Source organism: Cucurbita moschata, unplaced genomic scaffold (assembly GCF_002738365.1).
Source record: "Cucurbita moschata cultivar Rifu unplaced genomic scaffold, Cmos_1.0 Cmo_Scf00060, whole genome shotgun sequence".
NCBI classification, from domain to species: domain Eukaryota; kingdom Viridiplantae; phylum Streptophyta; class Magnoliopsida; order Cucurbitales; family Cucurbitaceae; genus Cucurbita; species Cucurbita moschata.
Genome location: NW_019268576.1, coordinates 237,548 through 258,397, shown reverse-complemented (window position 1 = coordinate 258,397; position 20,850 = coordinate 237,548). Strand labels below are relative to the sequence as shown.

The 20,850-nt window shown below is 35.7% G+C and overlaps 4 protein-coding genes across 6 annotated transcripts; 2 read left to right on the top strand and 2 right to left on the bottom strand.

Moving 5' to 3' along the window:
* Positions 1–2,048: 2,048 nt before the first annotated feature.
* Positions 2,049–7,576, bottom strand: LOC111436931 (pumilio homolog 24). 3 transcript variants are annotated; one of them, XM_023074723.1, is made up of 18 exons: positions 7,413–7,576; positions 6,884–7,184; positions 6,721–6,774; positions 6,034–6,095; positions 5,869–5,950; positions 5,659–5,782; positions 5,493–5,576; positions 4,585–4,699; positions 4,358–4,508; positions 4,142–4,255; positions 3,988–4,059; positions 3,726–3,776; positions 3,583–3,633; positions 3,364–3,471; positions 3,083–3,259; positions 2,920–2,994; positions 2,578–2,831; positions 2,049–2,420 (listed from the first exon to the last, which is right to left on the bottom strand). In XM_023074723.1, exons 2-18 carry the CDS (start codon positions 7,109–7,111, stop codon positions 2,285–2,287), a joined length of 1,938 nt encoding a protein of 645 aa, XP_022930491.1. In that variant the 5' UTR covers positions 7,112–7,184; positions 7,413–7,576; the 3' UTR covers positions 2,049–2,284. The 3 variants fall into 3 exon arrangements, with proteins under 3 accessions (XP_022930491.1, XP_022930492.1, XP_022930493.1); XM_023074724.1 differs by having other exon boundaries at positions 6,884–7,128; XM_023074725.1 differs by having other exon boundaries at positions 6,884–7,125.
* A 939-nt stretch (positions 7,577–8,515) lies between these two features.
* LOC111436946 (WD repeat-containing protein 43) lies at positions 8,516–13,320 on the top strand. Its single transcript, XM_023074747.1, has 13 exons — positions 8,516–8,864; positions 9,098–9,191; positions 9,378–9,521; positions 9,651–9,766; positions 9,971–10,125; positions 10,312–10,400; positions 10,498–11,044; positions 11,132–11,284; positions 12,254–12,411; positions 12,495–12,574; positions 12,658–12,769; positions 12,859–12,933; positions 13,027–13,320. The coding sequence occupies exons 2-13, from the start codon at positions 9,102–9,104 to the stop codon at positions 13,186–13,188; spliced, it is 1,881 nt and encodes a 626-aa protein (XP_022930515.1). The 5' UTR covers positions 8,516–8,864; positions 9,098–9,101; the 3' UTR covers positions 13,189–13,320.
* A 1,295-nt stretch (positions 13,321–14,615) lies between these two features.
* On the top strand, positions 14,616–15,452 carry LOC111436911 (major allergen Pru ar 1-like). The gene is made up of 2 exons (XM_023074702.1): positions 14,616–14,907; positions 15,010–15,452. Exons 1-2 carry the CDS (start codon positions 14,730–14,732, stop codon positions 15,306–15,308), a joined length of 477 nt encoding a protein of 158 aa, XP_022930470.1. The 5' UTR covers positions 14,616–14,729; the 3' UTR covers positions 15,309–15,452.
* A 2,209-nt stretch (positions 15,453–17,661) lies between these two features.
* LOC111436954 (protein DEHYDRATION-INDUCED 19 homolog 4-like) lies at positions 17,662–20,378 on the bottom strand. The gene is made up of 5 exons (XM_023074760.1): positions 20,077–20,378; positions 19,828–19,970; positions 19,018–19,095; positions 18,442–18,704; positions 17,662–18,003 (listed from the first exon to the last, which is right to left on the bottom strand). The coding sequence occupies exons 1-5, from the start codon at positions 20,141–20,143 to the stop codon at positions 17,898–17,900; spliced, it is 657 nt and encodes a 218-aa protein (XP_022930528.1). The 5' UTR covers positions 20,144–20,378; the 3' UTR covers positions 17,662–17,897.
* Positions 20,379–20,850: the final 472 nt, after the last annotated feature.

Here is a 20,850-nt window from a genome sequence, read left to right as displayed (position 1 = left end):
AAACTGGTTAATAAGTTGTGAGGAGTATGTTTTATAAGTAAATAAAGCATAAAACAAATAAAGTTTTTAACTTTTTGTAAGGCATTAAATGTTTTATAAATATTAAAAAAAAATGAAAAATTAAGGAAATAGATTAATGGTATAGTGGAGTGGGCACTTGAAAAATAGATGGATGAAGGTGGGGGAGAAGAAGATAATGATTAATGACAAATCGCAATAGCTGTCTATAATTGGATCGGAGGTCGTGGACGTGGGCCCACATTCAGCGAACCCCGAACAACACGCGTGGGACCACTTCGAAAATCCTGGCGGTTGTTTATCTACTATACTAATTAATCAAGGGTGGAAATTATTTTTAAATTAGGGAGGAAAATCGATTTTCACCATAAATGTTCAATTTATTGTTGAAAAAAGTATATTTATGCGCATTCATTATATTCAAATTATTTCAAAATTGGTTCTAAAATTTTAATAGAATTATTAATTTCGGCTGAGAGGTAGATAGATTCTTCTGGTATCTTTCTAAAATTTCATAAATAAAGTTAATTTAACAAATTATTCAAACGGTTATTATTTACATTAACGTCTAGTTTACTTCCATTCAATTAAAAGTTTGGAGCAAAAAGAATCTCTTTTTAAATTTTATATTAGAAAAAATATATATTATTTAAAAAAATTTGTGAAAATTTGTTAGCGTTGACATCCAAACCATATCATTGTTACTACAAAAAGGTAAATCTTTACCGAGCTCATGATTCAAGCCATCATATGTCAAACATGATGACATAATTGCACTGAGAGCAGTCATCTCGAGTCCCAATACTCCAATAAAATTATCACCTCATAAACTACTGGATCAATTACAAGAAGTTTGTACTTATGGTCTCCTTATAAAAAAAAGTCTAAAAAATCTCGAAATTTCCAATTTTCCAATTTTGCGGTTGTTCATTAGATATGTAAATCTAAAAATAAAAAATAAAGAAGGTAGGCCATTAAATTTATAATTTCACGCGTTTAAAGACTAAATAAACACAAACCTTCGTGTTAAATCTATTTCCCACCGAGGTTACATTAAATAATAATAATAATAATACATAATAGCATACTACCATAAAATCCTAAACAAAGGGGCAGATAGAAAAATATTAAAAAATATACATGTTCCAATCAATAATTATAAGGATAATCATGAAACGTCAGCCATAGATACCTACCGAAAAGAAAGGAGGGGACAGGTTCGAAAACTATAGTTTGTATGTTTAAAGGTCACATTCATAAGTTCTAAAAATTATTTTAAGATGCTTCTGGTTTTTTATTTTATTTATTTATTTATTATTATTATTATTTTTATAAAAAAAAAGGTCGAAGGTTCTTATCTTACGACCGCCAACCGGATACGCCGGGAATTCTATGTGCATTTTTGTCGGTGTGGTCGTTTGATGTAAAAACTGTTATAAACATCGGTTTGTCGGTGGTCGGTCATTCGTATTTGTAACATTGGTTATTTAGGAGCCTGTGGCCATGGCCCTTCACACCTGCAGGGGTCGTAACTATTTTATCCGGTCAACATTTTAGCCTGCGGCCTGTCCCACAAATATTGACTCGAGCTTTATGTTAAAATACCATTTTAATTAAATTCATTTTTTTCCCCCAATTTTTAAAATTTGTTAAAATAATAATAATAATTTTTAGAAATTACGTAAACCACCCCAAAACTACGAAACTTAATTTGATCAACCCTTTATACTTGGCAAGAATTTGATCAACTACAACGGACTAATTGATGAAGCAATCGAAAGGGTTCAACCTAATCGATTCCATCCATTTGAACGATCAGTATTTATAGAGTAACCAAAAACAGTTTACTTCGAACAAACTAGGTTTATTTTACCATGTTTGGTAGTTGACTTGTTTGGTCGTTCGTCCGATTTGGTTCAATCCAATCATCGAAAAAACAATTTTAACATCAATTTAACCTTATCTCGAACCGACATCCTGGGCATCGAATTTGACCACCAGTTAACCAAAGAGCACAAAATGAATGGAACTTGAAGCCATAAGGCAAAACGTTTAATCAGGCTAATAACTTTAAATATATAATCGTTTTTAAGAGAACAGGGTCTACTTGCATGGTAAATTTCTATACCTCAAAACTTAGACCCGACGACCAGACAGAAAAGAGAAGAAAAAAATGAAAAAAGAAGCAAGTCAACAGATATGCCGTAGTTTAAGAGTACAGTACCTCAAGGATGCGCAGTTTCCTTTCATCCACAAAATTGGGTATTCAGCTTTTGTCGGCAGACTGCTTGGTGTCTGGGATTTTGAGTAACCCTTCGTCAATCAAGGACTGTAACTCTACTCTTGAAATTTCACGTACCTTTGAGTCCGTGGATTCCAGGAAAGCTTGGACAATCTTACAACTGTGATTCGAAAAAATAAAAGAACAAATTACAACCTCATAAGAATGTGTATCTCGTGGTTCGGGACGGTTAGAAATATCATACGCTTGTGAATCTAAGAAGCACGAACACTTCAATTTGATCCACGGGGTTACGAATCGAAAAATCTAAGACGAACCTGTGACCTTGAGCCCACAATTTGGATTTCCCTTCAAGTGCTGTGGTCCACAAAGTGAGGGCAAAGGCAGGGCAGTCCAAGATAAGCTTTCTTATTGTCCTACTAGAGTGGAAATTTTCAAGGACATGCTCATCGCCTGCGGCTGCGTCTTCAGATTTAGGCTCTGCTGCAAGTGAAGCTATAGCTTCATACAAACCACTCAGCTTTTCTCCCAATTTCGATTGAAGAACGTCATCGGCACCCCCCGTCGTAACCTGAATGCAAAAATTGATGCAACTAATTAGACTGATGGAAGAAGAAAACTAGATGAGTTATCGAGTTCGAGTTTAGTATAATATATACCTCGTACATTACTTCTCGGCCGAAATTTGACCTTAGTATTTCCCCAGCATTGTTGACGCATACATCAACAAGCTTCTGAAAGATGTAAAGCTCTCCAAGTCATAATCATGCTTCATATATAAAGAGAAATATGGCAATATCGCACATTGTTCAAATAACGAACCTCGGCAAGCCCGCTATCCACCAACAACTCATGTCTTCGGATAAGAGGATCTTTTTTACCACCCTCTACAGCTTCAGAGCCCTCGGCAGAAACCTCACCTCCATCAACCTCCTCACCTTCCGTTTCGCCCATGTCACTATCAGCCTTCTCTTCTGCTCTATCGACTCCTGACTCGGACTGCGAAGAAGGCATAGTCTAGTTATAAAATATAATGTTGGCAGTTTGCTTCAAAAGTAAGAATTAGTTATACAAAATGAAATCATTGATAAAAGTCAAAATACCTTGTTGCAAAGAGAAGGTATTGATAAATTTAAAGAAGCAAGATCATCGGGACTGAAGTAGCGCGAACAATTGGGACGCAGTAGTTGCAGTACTACACGTCTTCCATTCTAAAATTGTAATTGAACAAATGAAGATTCAAAGAAATATAAAGTTAGCAGGGAGAAAAGGACTATATTATGGAGTAATCGTAACTTCGATATGTAAAGAATAATAGAGACCTTATCCAAAATAAGCTCCTTCAAATCTTTCTCGAGCTCGTTAATAATAATCTGAAACACGTGAAAATCCAACTTTCAATATGTATCGGAGAACACAATAAACATGTTGAACAACAGTCTGCAATAGATGGTTAAGAACTAACCTTCCTAATCAGCTTTGTATCATCGACAACCGAGATAATGGACACAAGAACCTGAAAGACGCAAGAGGTACCCCATAATATGATATTGGTGGATTCACAGTCAGATAAAATAAATAAAATAAAAATAACACACACATATATATACACTACTTCAGCAATAACAAAATACTAAGTGATTTCAGCAAGTCCAGAGAACAGATAATGTTTCCTAATTTCAGATATAGAAGGATTTAGTAGGCACAGTTTAAAAGGTAATGCTTACCATAACCGCATATTGTTCGTGTGCTATCTTCTTCACATGGCCTTTCATTCCCTTGACGATTTTCTTTCTTTCCTGAGATAATTAACCAAAGACAACAAATTATTTTATTTGTTTCTTTTGATTTTAAGATACAAAAACGGATTGATAAACAAACCTTTGCACTCCCATGTTTTATGCAAAGTACACCGATCCTTGATCCATCTTTAGTGTGAATCATTCGAACAAGAAGTGAACTGGACAAATGTTGGATTACATCTGCGGCAGATGTCTTCCAACAAATTGATTAAGAAGAAAAAGAGTCCTTTAGAAAGAAATTATAACTCAATGAATATCATATTAGTAGTAAAAAAAATGAAAAATTTCACAACACCTTATCAGCAATGGTAAAGTATTCCATCAGAACCCTATGTATAATAGAGTGGTCAACTATCCCCTTTTCCAAAATAGGTTGAATTACTGATGTCATGTGTCGCGAGACCGAAGCTTTTTTAATGTCCAATTTTGAAATTACATCCACTAGCCTGCAAATAACATAATTCTGATGAGAGGGTCTGCCGAAGAAAGATACAAAATAATCAGACTTGCCAATTTCTTAACCTGCTTTCTTTCATCGAGACGAGATCCTTAAATAGCTGGAGTTCCACCGAATAAAGTTCCAATAGAAGTGTTTGTTTCTGAGCTGCATTCGCTAAATGGTATGCATGTTCAACAACTGCCAAAATGCAAGTAAAACATTAATAATGACATTGGTAATGTTCAAATTCATGCTTGAGTTGTTGAGTTGCATCATTCATATATAAATCTTTTCACAAACAAAAACAATAAAGACTACAGAGATCAAAACCTAATTACATGTGTAACGGTCCAAGCCCACTGCTAGCAGATATTGTCCTCTTTGGGCTTCCCCTCAAAGTTGTAAAACACGTATGCTAGGGAGAGGTTTCCACACCCTTATAAAGAATGCTCCTTCCAAACCGATGTGGGATCTAACAATCCACCCCCTTTCGGGGCCCAGCGTCCTCGCAGGCATATCACCTCATGTCCACTCCTCTTCGGGGCTCAACCTCCTCGTTGGTACATCGTCCAATGTCTAGTCTTAATACCATTTGTAATGGCCCAAGCCCACCGCTAGCAAATATTGTCCTCTTTGGGCTTTGCCTTATGGGCTTCCCTTCAAGGTTTTTAAAACGCTCTGCTAGGTAGAGGTTTCCACACCCTTATAACGAATGTTTCGTTCTTCTCTCCAACCGATGGGAGATCTCACAATATGTATCACCACTAACTAAACTAAACAAATGTGTTTGCTAGTTCATAAAGAGTAGAAAAACGACAGAAGCAATACGGAAGTACTTAATGAGACTTGGTTGAACATACAAACCAAAAAGAACGAGTAAGATACAAGATTTGACAAATGTAAAAGTAAATATATTTACATGATAAATCATGCAGTAATTCTTAAAAGTTGAAGATCTTGGATGAGCCAGCACCCAGGAACCTTAAAATACCTAAAGATCCAACCATGTGACGAAGAAGAGAAGCTACATGGCCATGTAGAGAGGAGATAAACCCAGCCAGCTGCTTTTTCGAGGCTACAAACATGACATGCAAAAATCAGCGCCTTGTTTGGAAGAAATCAACAAGGAAGGCTTAAGTGGTAAGATAAGAACATACCATTATCTAACATTTTCTTCACTAGATGAACTGCGTAAGTGTTGCAAGCAAGAGTGAGAAAATGAGGCTTAAGTTCCTCAAACACTGCCTCTCTCTCGGCATCTGTGCAGTGTTTAACACAAGTCTATAGCAGAAGATCAAAGAGAATTAAAAGTAAACAGGAAAATATACATCTGTGAAGATCAAAGAGCTTTTGCATGGAAAATTCACCTGAAGCACACGAGACGACACATGGGAACCTGCAATTTCAGGGATCTTCCCCTTCATGTTTTCTAATGCTTTACTTACCCATCTGAAAATTGTCATTATAAGAGAAGTAAGGTCAATGATATGGGAGATGGCAGGGAAAATTAAATTCAGTTCTGATACTCATACTTGGATCTATCTTCTTTGGTGATATTTCGAACCCTCATTTTCTCCCATAGATGTGCGAGCTCCTGCACGCCATGAATAGTTAGGGGTGGGAAGGATATAAAGAACTTTAATCTAACTATCATTAGCTTCTGAAAGTCTGCAGTTGAGTCACTATTTTTCCAATGAAATAAAAATGGTCGTATTGAACACAAGTGTAACAATCCAAACCCACCGCTATCAGATATTGTCCTATTTAAGCTTTCCCTTTCGGGCTTCCCCTCAAGGTTTTTAAAACGCGTGTGCAAGGGAGAGGTTTCCACACTCTTATAAAAAAAATGTTTCGTTCTCCTCCCCAACCGATGTAGGATCTCACAATAAAGTAGTGTAACTTAATGTTAAAACAATCACTGAAAAATAAGCGTGTCAGTAGCCGATGTCGGTTTAGGCTGCCCACTCCTCTCAACCTTCCTTCAGTCCCTCGCTTCAATTCCCCCCCCTACCCGGGTTCAGTCAGTTTAATTTTTGTTTTCTTTGACACTAAATGTTGGCTTCAACTTAGTTAATAACTATTCCACATGTAGCTTAACCGGATTTCAGCAGTGAAATGCCATACTCTAATCAGGACCCTCTCATATTATCCTCAGGGCCAACTCAACACTCGATGAGCCAATGGGGCAGAAAATAACTATTCAAAGTTGAGAAACTTACATGTTCCAAATCATAATGTCGTTTCCTTTTCTTCTTCCTAGCCTCTGCAAGTTCCTGATGAGATAACAAAACAATATTCAAGAAATCTCCTCGAGAGACGGAACCATTAGAATGCAAGAGAAATCTAAGGAAATAAACAGATGATTGAACCAAACTGACAGACCTTAGCTTGGAGGCGATGTTCTCGCTTCGTAATTGGCTCCTTTTTAGCTTCTGATTTTTCAACCTTCGATTTGAAGGGTTTACCAACAGTTCCCAGGCCATGGGACTTCGAGGGCTTGTCATTTACGAACTTCGGTTTCTTCGAAGCGGAACCATGCGAGGAACTCTTGTTGCCTGAAATTTGCCTCCTGTTTTTGGGTTGACGGTTTTCCTGGCTCTTCGCCACCATTGTAGGGGCTGAAGCTACTTCACAAATATAAATAAGTTGAGGCCGTTCGGTCGACCAAAATAACTCCTACAAGCTACGCATTAAGAGAGAATTGGATAATATTATTAAAAACTTCGAATGAAATATGCAACAGATCAAAAGGCAGTTCGAAGAGTCTCAATTTGCCGCAAGGCTTCATGTTTTCATCTGTTTTGTTATTCGTCTATTGTTATGAAAAAGGGAAAATCAATACTCTCCATTCTTTCATTAGTTTGTGTTTTTCAAGTGAGAATAAAGGCATAGACGGAGATTGGAAGAATACCAGTAACAACGAGAGAGTGAGAAGTCGGCGCAAACTTGCTAGGGGCTGCAGCGGCGTGTCCGCGACGGTGGTGGCAGCACAGAACGGGAGAGAGAGGCGGGGAGAAACTGCGCAGCTGAAACAGAGGAGTCGGCGTGAAGAAGAAGTAGAAGGTACAGCACGTGAGCGCGAGAGTAATATAAAGGGTTTAGGGTTCTTTCTTTTATTTGTTTTTATTTTAATTTTTATGCTAAATTATTGAAAAAAAAAGAAAAAAAAAACACCTTCAACTTGAAAATATGCCAAATGAAAAAAGAGAAAATAAAATAGGCAAAGGGTAACCATCCACGCTAGCAGACATTGTTTTCTCGGTTTTTTCTTTTAGGCCTTTCCTTAACGATTTTAAAACATGTATCCTAGAAAGAGGTTTTCACACCCAACATCGTCACTAGCACTCATTCTCTTCTCCAATCGATGTGATACCACAATCCACCTCCATTCGAGTCCCAACGTCCTTGTTGACACACTGCATCATGTCCACTCCCCTTTGAGACTCATCCTCTTCACTAATACATAGCTTGGTGTCTGGCTCTATTACCATCTGTAACAGCTAAAGCCCATCGCTAACATGTTGTCACTTTAAGTTTTCCCTTCCGGAATTTCCCTCGAGATTTTTAAAACATGTCTCTTAAGAAGAGGTTTCCATACCAAGGTTGTCTCTTCCCCAACTGACGTGGGATCTCACATAAAGTAAAAACATTAATAAAACATTAGCTTTTTAGTTAAACGACTTACGAGATCGAAAAAGCGGGAGACAATAATGTATATTTTAATTAATTAATTATTTTAAAGATGACCAAACTATATCTTAATTTTTTTTTTTTGAAGGGTCAGAGTATAATTGAAAGTGTATTGTAAATTAGTTTTGTTGTAAAATTTAAATCCAAAATTTAACATTAAGGATTTTTGCTCTTATAAAATGAAATTATATGATAATTTGGAACTACATGATTACATTTTATTAATTTCACAATTTAAATTAAAACAAAATTCAATTACACAGAAACATGTTTGTTGATCACTACCATACTCGACAGCCTACTATGTAAAATAATAAATAAATAAATAAATAAATAAAAAAGGAAACAAAAACCCTAAACCTCTTCCGTCTTCCCCTCATTCTCACGCGCTCCACTTCTTCTTCTTCCCGCCGTATCCTCCTCCCTTCCAGCAGTCCAGTGTCGCCACCGCCGCCGCCTCCATCCCACCGGTTTGCATATTTCTGTCAGTTGATCGTTGTCTATCAAAAAGGAACTGTATAGCGCCAAACGGCGAGGAGCTAAGACTCTAGGGCCAGCGCTTTCTCAGCCGCTAAGCCTGCTTTTGATCGTTGAAGCTCTGTTTCTGTGCTTCCTTTAGCCACTGATCCTCTCACAAACTTCAAAAGTATCCTTAAATCTACTCGACCAGAAGGTTCTGTTTTTCTTCTGCATTGAACCGTCGATTCTGGTTAATTACTGCTCGCACTCATAGCCGTTTCAGTTTACTTTATTCAGGAAGCATATTATTTGCTAATAAGCTAATCGTTATGTTGTTATACCTCTCAAAGAAAATCGAGCATCTTAACTCTCAGTGCATATGATTAATGATTATTCTATTTTTCTAACGAGTTATTATTATTAATTATTATAATGTTTACATTTCAGATTCATGGCGTCGTCGAATATCAGAGATCTGTTAACATCTTTTAGTCCTGATTTGCATTTGTTTGCCATCAGCTCGGGAGATGGTCGTATCAAGGTATTTGTTTCTCCACTGTATGCCAATGCGGATGCTGAGAACATGACATGGGGCTGTTAAATGTTGTATATTGAATCAGAATTGCTTGTTTGTTTTGAGAACTTTTAGCTAAGCCGGTTGTTAATAAGATTAAACCTATCAATTTTCTTCCATAATATGATTATTTTTCTTCCTCTTTATGTTAAGATCTGGGACACGTTGAAAGGTCAGATACAGACGGAGTTTGCAGATTTCTTTACAACCGATTCAACGAGCATACTAACGAAATCAGGAAAAGGGCATCTATCTGTTGATTATAAATGCATGAAATGGTTGTCATTGGAGAAAAAGGTTTTACATTATGGATTGGATAAACTAATTTCTGTTATGAGTACTCGAAGATTCAATCTCTTAGTCACGAGTACTCGAAGATCATTTTAGTATGTCAGTGTTGAATGTATGTTTTTTGTTTCGATGCAGAGAAAAAGAAAGCGCCAATGTTCGTTGTTGTTGTTAGGAACTGGTAGTGGTGATGTTATGGCTCTTGATGTAGCAGCTGGGGAATTGAAGTGGAAAATAAGTGATTGTCATCCTGGGTAAGATCAAAATCTCTTTTACGGTATTGCTCGTTTAGTCTCGTCATTTCTCTTAAACGACGGTAATCTTTAGGAAGTTGCATTTTTCTCTCTTAAGAATTTAGATGGATGAACGATCCCGACATCCAAGTCCTCTCTACCTTCAAAAAAAGGAAAGCGAAAAACCGTTAGAGTTACATTACATTCAGTTTTCTCTTGTGCCAGTGGTGTTGCTACAATTTCGTTTCCTACACACGGTTCGTGCATTTATACTGCTGGTGCTGATGGAATGCTATGCGAAATTGATTCTGTGACGGGAAGCCTGTTGAGGAAGTTCAAGGCTTCGACAAAGGCAATATCCTGTATTTCTGTTTCTCCAGGTAGTCACATGCACATTTACCTTTTAGAAGCCTTGAAATTATTCTCTTGGTTGTGTCCTTTTAGACTGGGCACCTTTTTTGTATAGTTTTTCGGGTTGGGGGCATTTCCGTTTGTTGGGCTGGTATTTTAGTCTTCGATAATATTTGACTTAGAACGTGTCTGGGTTGGTTTTCGGCTTGCAACAGATGGAAAGAAAATAGCAACTGCAGCCTCGCAAATGAAGATTTTCAATTGTTCTGATCACAAAAAGATACAGAAGTTTTCCGGGCATCCTGTGAGTATTATATTCTTCACTTGTCCTGATCGGTTTTCATTTTTTGTGTTGACTTCCAAGTTCTAGTAGAATAATAGTTTCTCGTTCCGACGCATAGGGAGCTGTTCGATGTATGGTTTTTACCGAAGATGGAAAATACATTCTTTCATCCGGGGTTGGTGAAAGGTATATCGTTGTTTGGAGTTTAGGCGGAGAGAAAAAGCAATCAGCTAGTTGTGTTCTCGCAATGGAGCACCCTGCCATTTTCGTGGACAGCAGGCGCTCGGGTGGTGGTGGAGTTGATGAAGCTGCGCTGTACGTTTTGGCTATATCAGAAATTGGTGTTTGTTATTTATGGTATGGACAGAATCTCGAAGAGTTACGAAGTGTCAAGCCTACTAAAGTATTGATATCTAACAATGATATTTCCTCCAAGAGTAAAAAACGGGTAACACCTTCTATTTATGCTGCACAATTTCAAGGAATTCCGAAATCTGGGTCGGGCCAGGTTTTCCTTGCTCATGGATTGCTGGTGAAACCTTCATTTCAAAACGTCATGGTGCACTCCGGTACTGACATAACTTTAAACAGCTCCAATGATGGAATTCTTCTGCCGAGTCATTCGGTCGGAAAATCTAAGAAGGTTTTAGATGTACAGGGAGGAGGTGAGATCCTACTAGTTTGAAGATGGATTCTTTTCTATACTTCTAATTCTTTTTGTCTGGTTAATCACTTCTCTTATATCGGTGCAGTCGTTGCATTAGATCGAGCTAATGCTGAAGATGCCTTGCGTCCAATTCCGAAGGTTTTCGATTCTCAAGAGAAACGTACCTTATATCACGATTTACATGTTGACCGCGATGATGTTATGACCGAATTGGTCGACAGTGGGAGCCAAGTAAAAGGTACAATTGACAGTTTTAGCTATTTTATTCGACGGAGTCTATATATAAACAATTGATAGATGAAATTTACCGAAGAAACGAACACCAAAGGGCTTATGAAAAGGCGCCTCAACGTCGAGCTTCTTTTCTTCATTTTTTTTCGATGAAGGCTCGGCTTCTTACCCATAAAAATGTTGAGTTAGAGCTCAATAAGGCAGCTACAAGAAAAAAATACTTTTGAAAGAAATTAGATCTTATGATAATCATCCTAACTATTGTTCTAATTTTCTCTCACCCAACTTCCTATAAGATTTTGTAATAGCTTGAACCCACCGTTAGGAGATATTGTCCTCTTTAGGCTTTCTCTTTCAGGCTTCTCCTCAACATTTTTAAAACGCGTCTACTAGGGAGAGGTTTCCACACCCTTATAAATAATGATTCATTTTTCTCTCCCATCGATGTGGGGTCTCACAATCTACCGTCCATCGAGGCCCAACGTCCTTGCTAGCATACTGCCTGGTGGGCACCCCGCTTCGGGGCTCAACGTCATCACTGTAACACCACCCGATGTCTGGCTCTGATACCATTTGTAACAGTCCAAGCCCACCTCTATCAGATATTGTCTTCTTTGGGCTTCCCTTCAAGGTTTTTAAAACGCATCTGCTAGGGAGAGGGGTTTTCACACCCTTATAAAAAATGTTTCGTCTCCTCTCCAACCGATGTGAGATCTCACAATGCCCTCACATTTTCTTTAGCAAAGGATCTTACTTATGTTTTCTGTGATCCTTTTTTTTCTTACGACACGACAATCAAATCTAGATTTTGGGATTTTTCGAACAAAGCATCAATCGGCGGTTGAGTTTGGATTTTCATTTTAATTCAAATCAAACATGGTCTAATTTCATGAACATCTGATAGTGACATGCATACTGCTGTTTAGTTTTTGAAAGCAATTTCATTCAGTCTGGTTGTCAATTCTCCTTGCCCCAGATGTTGTCGGAGTGGAGGACTCTGCAGCAGTTTGCCTGGAGGACAAACTCCGATCGTTGGGCATACTTGACAGTACAGACGATCATACATCTGACTCCATCCTTAAGTCTGCAATATTCAAAGGCATCGATCTTGAAGCTAATATGTCACAGAAAAAGGTTCACGACGACCCTCGATTTCACCCATCGTTATTACATTACCCAAAATGTCCATTCCTTTACTTTCTTCTGTACTTGATTAGTTAAGAGAAGCGGTTTTATCGTTAGCACCGGGCGATGCATGCAAGTTGCTTGGTAACTTGGTTAGCATCTGGCAATCCAGGTAAACTTGGTTAGAATTCTTTTTAACTTTTTGAAGAATTCTGTTCTTCGGTTAACGGAGTGACCTCGTTGCGTCTGCCTCAGGTTGCGTAGCGGGAAGAACGTCCTACCGTGGATTTATAGTTTATTGTTGAATCACAATCAACATATCTTGTCTCAAGAGCAGTCAACCCAGATTCTTGATTCTTTGTTTAAGGTAATCCATTTTGCTTTTCCATTATCTAAGGATAACAAAATTTTAATTAAAACAAGGTTGATTTATCCTTTTTTCTTTGGGTTTTGAAGATTACTAAATCCAAAGAGACTGCAGTTCAACCTCTTCTTCAATTATCAGGTCGTTTGCAACTGGTGTTGGCACAAGTGAGTTACTTTCACATCCTTCATTCAAAATTTTATTTCAAAAGAGTTCTTGGAGAAAGCTTGATGGGCTTCTTTCCTTTGCATATTTGATAGATTGAAAGGGCGTCGGCCAACAAAACCGACCAGACGGTACGACATGGTCCCGAGATAGATGGAGGGGAGAGCAGCAACGACGAAGACGACGAAGAAGTCGACGATGTTCTTTATGGGGAAGAAGAATATGAATCTGAATTAAGCAGTGATAATGAGAATTAGCTTCCTTTTTTTCATGTTCTAATGATCGATTTTGGTAAATCAAATAGGCTTCAATTATATACTTAGCTGTTATTTTGTAACGATTGATGATGAATTTTGACATTACGAGTCAAATTTTGACCTGTTTAATTACCTTCTCATCCATCTCTAACCTTTAAATAAAATATAGTTTAGACAATTTAAATAACAATTAATTAGCAAATCTAAATATAATTCAACAGGTTAAGTAAAAATAATCGGTTTTAAAATATTAATAATTATATTCAAAATAATAGTTTTTTCAAGGCTTTGTTTGTGGGATCATTATGGTTATTAAATAATATTGTGAGAAATTGTCATAGCTTAATTTTATTTAATACACAGCTGGTTTATTTTATTAAAAAAATGGTGGTAGTCCGCCTGATGCTTCTGGAAATCAATAAAATATTGGTCGCTTGAGATGGACATTTTTTTGTATTCAAACCAATAAACAATCAATAATTACATAAATAACTAAATGAATGAAAGTCATGCTTTAATTAATTATATATACACTAGGGGGAGAATACTTAGGAAAAAAAATTTATAATTTTAAAAAAAGAATTAATCAATAATTTTAATTTTTAATTTTGTGATAAATTTTTTAAAATTTAAAAACTAAATTTTTTATTAATGAAAATACTTTAAAAATTAAAATTGTAAAGAATTCAACTGTTCAGTCCTCCCTTTTATTTTAATTTTAAGTATTTTACTTGATGGTTATTGTTTATTTATTCCTATCATAAGATGAACATATTCAAATCTTGGAAATTGTTAAAATAAATCTCAAAAGATTTTTTTTTTTAAATTATGAATTGCCTTCATTTATTTATCACGAAATTGAAGTCAACAACACAAAATTTCCCAATACGACAAAAGGGTTATTTATTTATTTATTTATTTTAAATAACTTCTAGTGGAATATTTATCAAACTCGTTGTATTTTATATTAAATTATATACACACACATTTCCAATGAGCTCAAGACAATAACCATTTACAATATATATATATATATATATATATATATATTTAAACTAAAAAATTTATAATGTTTTTTTTTTATGAATCATAATTTCCTTAAATTCAAATAATGAAACAGTTTAATAAATAAATAATGAAACCCTAAATTTCATTCATTATTTTAAATTAATCAACTTCGTTTAATAAATATGTCACCGCGTTTCGTTGTCTTAATAATATTAAATTTTAGTCAATTATAGGTTATTTAAAATAATAATTTTATTTTTTTTAAAAAATGTATAAATGACAAATAATGGGAATCAAATGGAGCTATGCTTCCGGCATCATTGCTTAATAAATAATTAATCAAACTTTGAACGATTAAAATAAATATTAAAATCTTAGGAGGAATTTGCAAGCTTTCATTTCTGAGCTATAAATACACCATTTCTGTGACCCTTCATCATCACCAAGCTCAAATCCAAAGCCTTTGCTATTTATTAGTCAATAATTCTCTATTTTTTTCTATTTTGCTAAAGTTACCGGGCTGTCATATAGCAATGGGAGTCTTCACCTACGAAAACGAAGTGGCGTCGGTCATTCCTCCAGAGAAGTTCTTCAAGGCATTTATCCTTGGTGCCGACCAATTATATCCCAAGATTGTGCCAAATCAGCCTCAATCCGTTCTCGAAGGAGATGGTGGGCCCGGAACTATCAAGACCATCTCCTTCAGTGTCGGTAATGTTCATAATTTTTTCTATATATTGTTCTCTCCGCATTCTTGTAATTTATTTGATTATAAATAGAGGATTAAACAAACATTCTTGATGTATTAATCAGGTGATGAAGTGAAAACCATAAAGCACAGGTTGGATGTAATAGATGAAGCATCGCGAACGTACAAGTACACGGTGTTAGAAGGCGAGCTTTTATCGGACGCCATTGACAAAATTTCAAAGGAAATAAAGGTGGTTGAAGGTCCTTCTGGAGGGTCCATTTTGAAGAGCACAAGCGTTTACCACACCAAGGGAGACCACCAAATCGACGAGGAGAAGCTGAAGTCCGGCGAGCAGAAGGGATTGGCCCTTCTCAAGGCCGCCGAGGCCTACCTCTTGGCCAACCCCAACGAATTCAACTAAATTGCAGAAGCTTCGTTATAATGACATAATTATGTGTGCTTTGCTTTCTTCTTCTAATAAGTGTTTGGATTGTTGTTTGTGGATGTGGGGTTCTTCTATTTTCAAAGCTTAAAAATGAATGGTTCGGTTTCAATAAATAAATTTGCATTTAATTTCGTAAATAATGTTTTTAAATTATGTCGCATTTTGTAGCACTTTCTGTCTGTCATACTTTATGTCGCATTTGGGATCGTGCTCCTATTCAAATATCAGCATTTTGTCTCTGTGTTTTTGCATCGAGAATTGTTTGCATACGAAGAGATGTCAAAGGGGCGGCTTACTTCCCAAACAGATCTTCCTATATGTATATATAAACGCTGGTTTTTCAAGAATATGCAAGAAAAGCACTTCGGATTTTTCCGTTCTAATACTTCATCTGAGAGTTATCAGTATTTATCAAATTTGTTCCTATCTAACGTGCTTAAATAAAAACGTGAAGATAAATCTATAGTTGATTTTCATAGAAGAAGAATACATTATTCGACCCTTTAGGTCGAGAGTTCAAATTTGGTACTCAGGTTTTTGTGCCAATGGAAGAAAATCTAAAAACACTAAACAGAAAGTAAAAAGAAAAATTAAAGCTCTTTAAACGATTTTATTTTAATTATAAATGATAATTTTGAGACGACGTCACCTTGAATTTACGATTTAATTTTCAACTAAAATATCTTAGATCATAAATATAGAATTAAAAAATTAGCGTTTCAAATTGCTTTTTCTAGGCAAATAAAAAAATTTAATTTATTAAAAAATAAATAAATAAATGTCAATATTTCGTTTTACGGAAATTTTGGTGAAAACAGTAACGAATATTTCTAAAAAAATTATAAAAATAAATGAAATCATTAAGTTTATTTGCTTTAATCAAAACCTCGACTATATCTTATATTTTTCATAATATTATAAAAACATTAATTAATCTTATCATATCGTCAATTCCTTCTATTAATTTGATAATGCATTTATCACAATTTTTCATGAATTACGGTCAAGTCAACCACTCAAATATTTTGACGCTAAACTGACCAATCATCTTTTTTTAATGGTCAATTTCATTTTTTTTATATTATAATAACTCCATATTCTAAGTTTTCATAATTGATATTATAATATTTATCTCAATTATCACAAACAAAATTAAAATATATATATATATATATATATATATATGATTGAACCAATCAATTAACATAATTAAATGCTTAAATTATTTATATGACATATAAATAAATTTTAAAATAATCCTAAAATCATCCCGAATAAAAAGGTAAGAAATAATAAAAACCAACAATAATTCAATACATTAATAAATTATTGTGCTAAAGTTACCGAGCTGTCACAGAGTGTATACAGTTTCAAAAAGGATGTTACATTAACGTGTACTCCATTTATTTATTTTTTTTTTAAAAAAGAAATATATATATTTCAGCTATAAAATTTAGAGTATTTAGTTCCCAGTTGGGTTTCAAAAGGAGTCTAAGTTGCCCGACACAAACAAATCTACACATAAAACATATATATTTGATGTAACGCTCCACCGTTAGCCAATATTGTCCTCTTTGGGCTTTTCCTTTCGGACTTACCCTCAAAAATTTAAAACGGAAGGTTTTCACACTCTTATAAATGGTGGTTTGTTCTCCTCATCACAATCAACCCCCCTTCGGGACCAATGCGTCCTCACTAGCACTCCCTTTAATCGATGGGGGACCGCCACCAGATCCACCCCTGTTCGGGGCCCAACGTCTTTACTGACACATTACCTCGTGTCTACCCCACTTCGGGGAACAGTGAGAAGGCTGACACATCGTCCGGTGTTTGGCTCTGATACCATTTGTAACGACCCAGATCCACCGCTAGCATATATTATCCTCTTTGAGCTTTCCCTTTCGAGTTTCCCTTAAAGACTTTAAAACGCGTCTGCTAGAGGAAGGTTTCCACACCCTTATAAATATAAATGGTGGTTTGTTCTCCTCCACATCGGACATCGGACATCATGGCGTTTATCCCAAATTACATAAATTAAATATATGAACCAAAAATCTTTAGTTTTTTCAAACTTAATTAATCCTTTTGAATTCTATTACTAGAATTAGCCTTAATAGTATAGTAAAGGCTAATTAATTCAATTATTGAAAATTGAAAACAATAAAAAAAGAAAAAAAGCAGAACAGGCAGGCATGCTTCAGCTCGATCGATCCAGATCTTAGAATAAACCTAAGAAGCACCAAAGTCTACAAACACATTAATTAAGCCTAAGCAACATTTAAAACAGTTTTCAAAGCTCTTAAGCTCTAGCGGATGAGGACCATAATTATAGGATGAATTGGAGATCATCTACGATCAAGAGTTGAAGTATCATATCATGTTACTAAATGTTGATAAAACAAGAACCTTCCATCTTTCCATTTATGCACATATATACTTTTGGATAATAGAACATTGCGAAGTTTAGATTACCTAATATCTATTGCCACCCGTTGCAATATTCATATCAGATCGATCCATTCTGATAACCTACGCTCTCGGTTCCATACTTGAACCTATACCAAATCATAACTCATCAAGCACAGTAGACATCAACAGCCCTTGTACAAATTCACATTTCTGAGCCTTCTCCTTTTGATCCTTATTTGAAGCCCTCAGCCTTGAGACGTTGCTGCCAGAATAAGTTCGGGATTCAGACTTTATACGGGAACAAAAAGAAGTCATAGAGTACAATATATTATAGCAAAAGAAATCAATTTATAACCCTAAGTTGTGGGGATGTATCAATTAAAACCTCAAACTAATGATTGTATCAATTTTAACCCTAAACCTTCATACATGAATCAATTCAGACTCTCTGAATTGATTAACTTATAAGAGGTTAGTTTGAGTTTTAAGTGATACAATCCCAGAGTTTGGGATATAAATGGATTTTCTCTTCTTGTATTATATCATATAAGATATAGATACAACAAATGAATGGGTCATCACAAAATGGAATAACATGCACAAAAAGGGTTGTATTTTCCAATTCCATCTAACCATTATAACATGCAGGCAACAAAGTATAAACTGTGCTTGGGGGGGGTGGGGTGGTGTCGTCTCTTACCTCCTCCCTGAACAGTCAGCCTTGGAACTTTCCTGTGATGAAGTTACTTCAGCCCACAGTTGAGACTGCACTTTAGATGGCTGACTGACGGTAGGCAGATTAGAAGTAAACGAAAACAACAATGGATCAGGTTCAGTACTGGTGGGGGCAGAGTGTAAAGAACCACCAAGAAGGGATCTCAAGTTTCCTTCCCTAAGCTCCTTTCTCAGCTTCGAAAATGTCAAACTAGATCCAAATTTTCGCAATCTCCTCTGTCGCTGCACGTATTTTTTAGTCAAGGAAGTGTAGAAACTACAAATCAGTAAACAGAAAATAAAGGGGATTGACAGACAGGATTGGCCATCAATGTGAGGAATTGACATAACCACTAGTACTAACAGCTACACCATCCTCTAAAAACACTAATGGCTTTTCACATCATACATTAAATTTTGCTCAAACTTAAAAGTTCCCAAATCTTCAAATTCTAGGTGAAAAGAAAAAAAGGTAAGAAATCCTGTGAAATTTGAGTTGGTTATGATGGAAACAATATCCAGAATCAGAATATAAATTAACAAAAACGAAAATTAAGGATATCTTGAAAAGGCTCCCATGTTGTGAGATGATGTGGCCAACAATATCCATTCCGACCTTCTTTGTGCATAATGGACATACCTGAAATTACAATAATACTCTATCGTGAGATAAAACTTACACCCAGATTTAAAGGCATCTTCACAATGTCCATACAGATAAAAGAATCAAGCAATCCAGAGACATACAGAACGAGGGGAAGCTCCATTTGACAAAATTTGAAGTCGCTAGTATCAGATACAATTAGAAAAATTGGTTGCATAATGTACTAGTGATTTCTTTAAGGAAGAACAAAATAAGGAATGGTAAAGACAATAATCATTTACATTTGTCACTTAATTTCCTCTTCTCAACACATAGTGGAGTAACAAAGTAGGAGTTGATATAAACATGCTGAAAAGTGAACAAAGTCTAGGGATTCATTGGTCAGACAAAATAAAGTTCTGTTCTCATATTTTCCCTATTCATGATGATCTCTAGTTCTATACCATCCTAGATTAAGCAGCAGAATCTAGAAACGCAGTTTGGCACCTTCAGAAAATGACCTTACCGAGAATAAATAAAGAAATAACGCTGCTAAAGAGACAATAATCGGAATCGAAACAGATCAAGACAGGAAGATGCATATTTATACAAATATGCACAGTTTTCATCATAGGAAGCTGAACAGAATAATACAATTCTACATTTATCAGCTAGACAATAAGTACATAATAATCTGAACCAAAACATAACATTTCTAAATTTTTTTATAAAGGATGCTATAGATCGGCCATATCTAGGTTAGAAATCAAAATAATCAATTCGGCGTACCGCGTTCTTGACTTCCACCTGGTGCTCCTCGTCGACGTGACAATAAAGACCTACAATATCAAAATCCTCGGCGCAAAAAGGGCACAAAAACTCAGCCCTCGAATTTTCATCTTCAATTTCTTCATGATCTCCTTGGTACACACCTGCACCAAACAATCAAGAAAGATCACCAAAAAAAAATAGCGGCCATTTCCATGAAAAATTCAGAACTAAACATATAATTTCCGAAACAAAACGTCGGCAACGTACCGGACCGAGATCGGTAGCGTCGCGAAGATGAAAGCTGAAAGTGAGCATTCCACGAATCAGCCTCCATAAATGATTGAACTCTGAATCTTCTTCCTCAAATTGTTCTTCTTTGAGTTCTTACAACAACCAAAATCGCGATCGCGATAGCGATCGGTACCGTTATCGAAGATCGCGAAATGGAATCCAGAATTCAACTGGAAACTTGACCTTACCAGAGATGGAAGAGAAAACACAGCGAGGAAAAGACACAGAAATTACGCGAGGGAGAGAGCACCAAAAAAACTCTCTACCGACCCTCTGGCTACGATGCGACTTTAAGCTCAAGCTTTTACGCACGTGCCCCTGTCTTTTCATCATTTGCCAATATGTCCCCCAAACCACCCACTTTCCGCTCCGCAAGCGTGATACCTGACACGGATTAAAAACCGTAGGCCCTATATTTTAAGTAAATTTCAATTCTTCCCCTCTACTTTCATTATTTACAATTTTCACTACAGTTTATTTATGTCCTTTCAAATTTACTTCTCTTTAAAAATTCTGAACTTCCCCCTTGATACAATAAAGATTCTCAATTTCGTTATTTTATAACCAAAAACAAAAAAACAAATATTTATTAAATTTTATATATATATTTCATTAAATTATTTTATTAAAAATATTTGAACACATAATTTCATCCCATACCATTCACATTTACTTATTAAAATATTTTGTTATTAATATATATGAGCAAAAAAAGATTGGAACGGATGGTCGAGTTACTTTATATAAGAA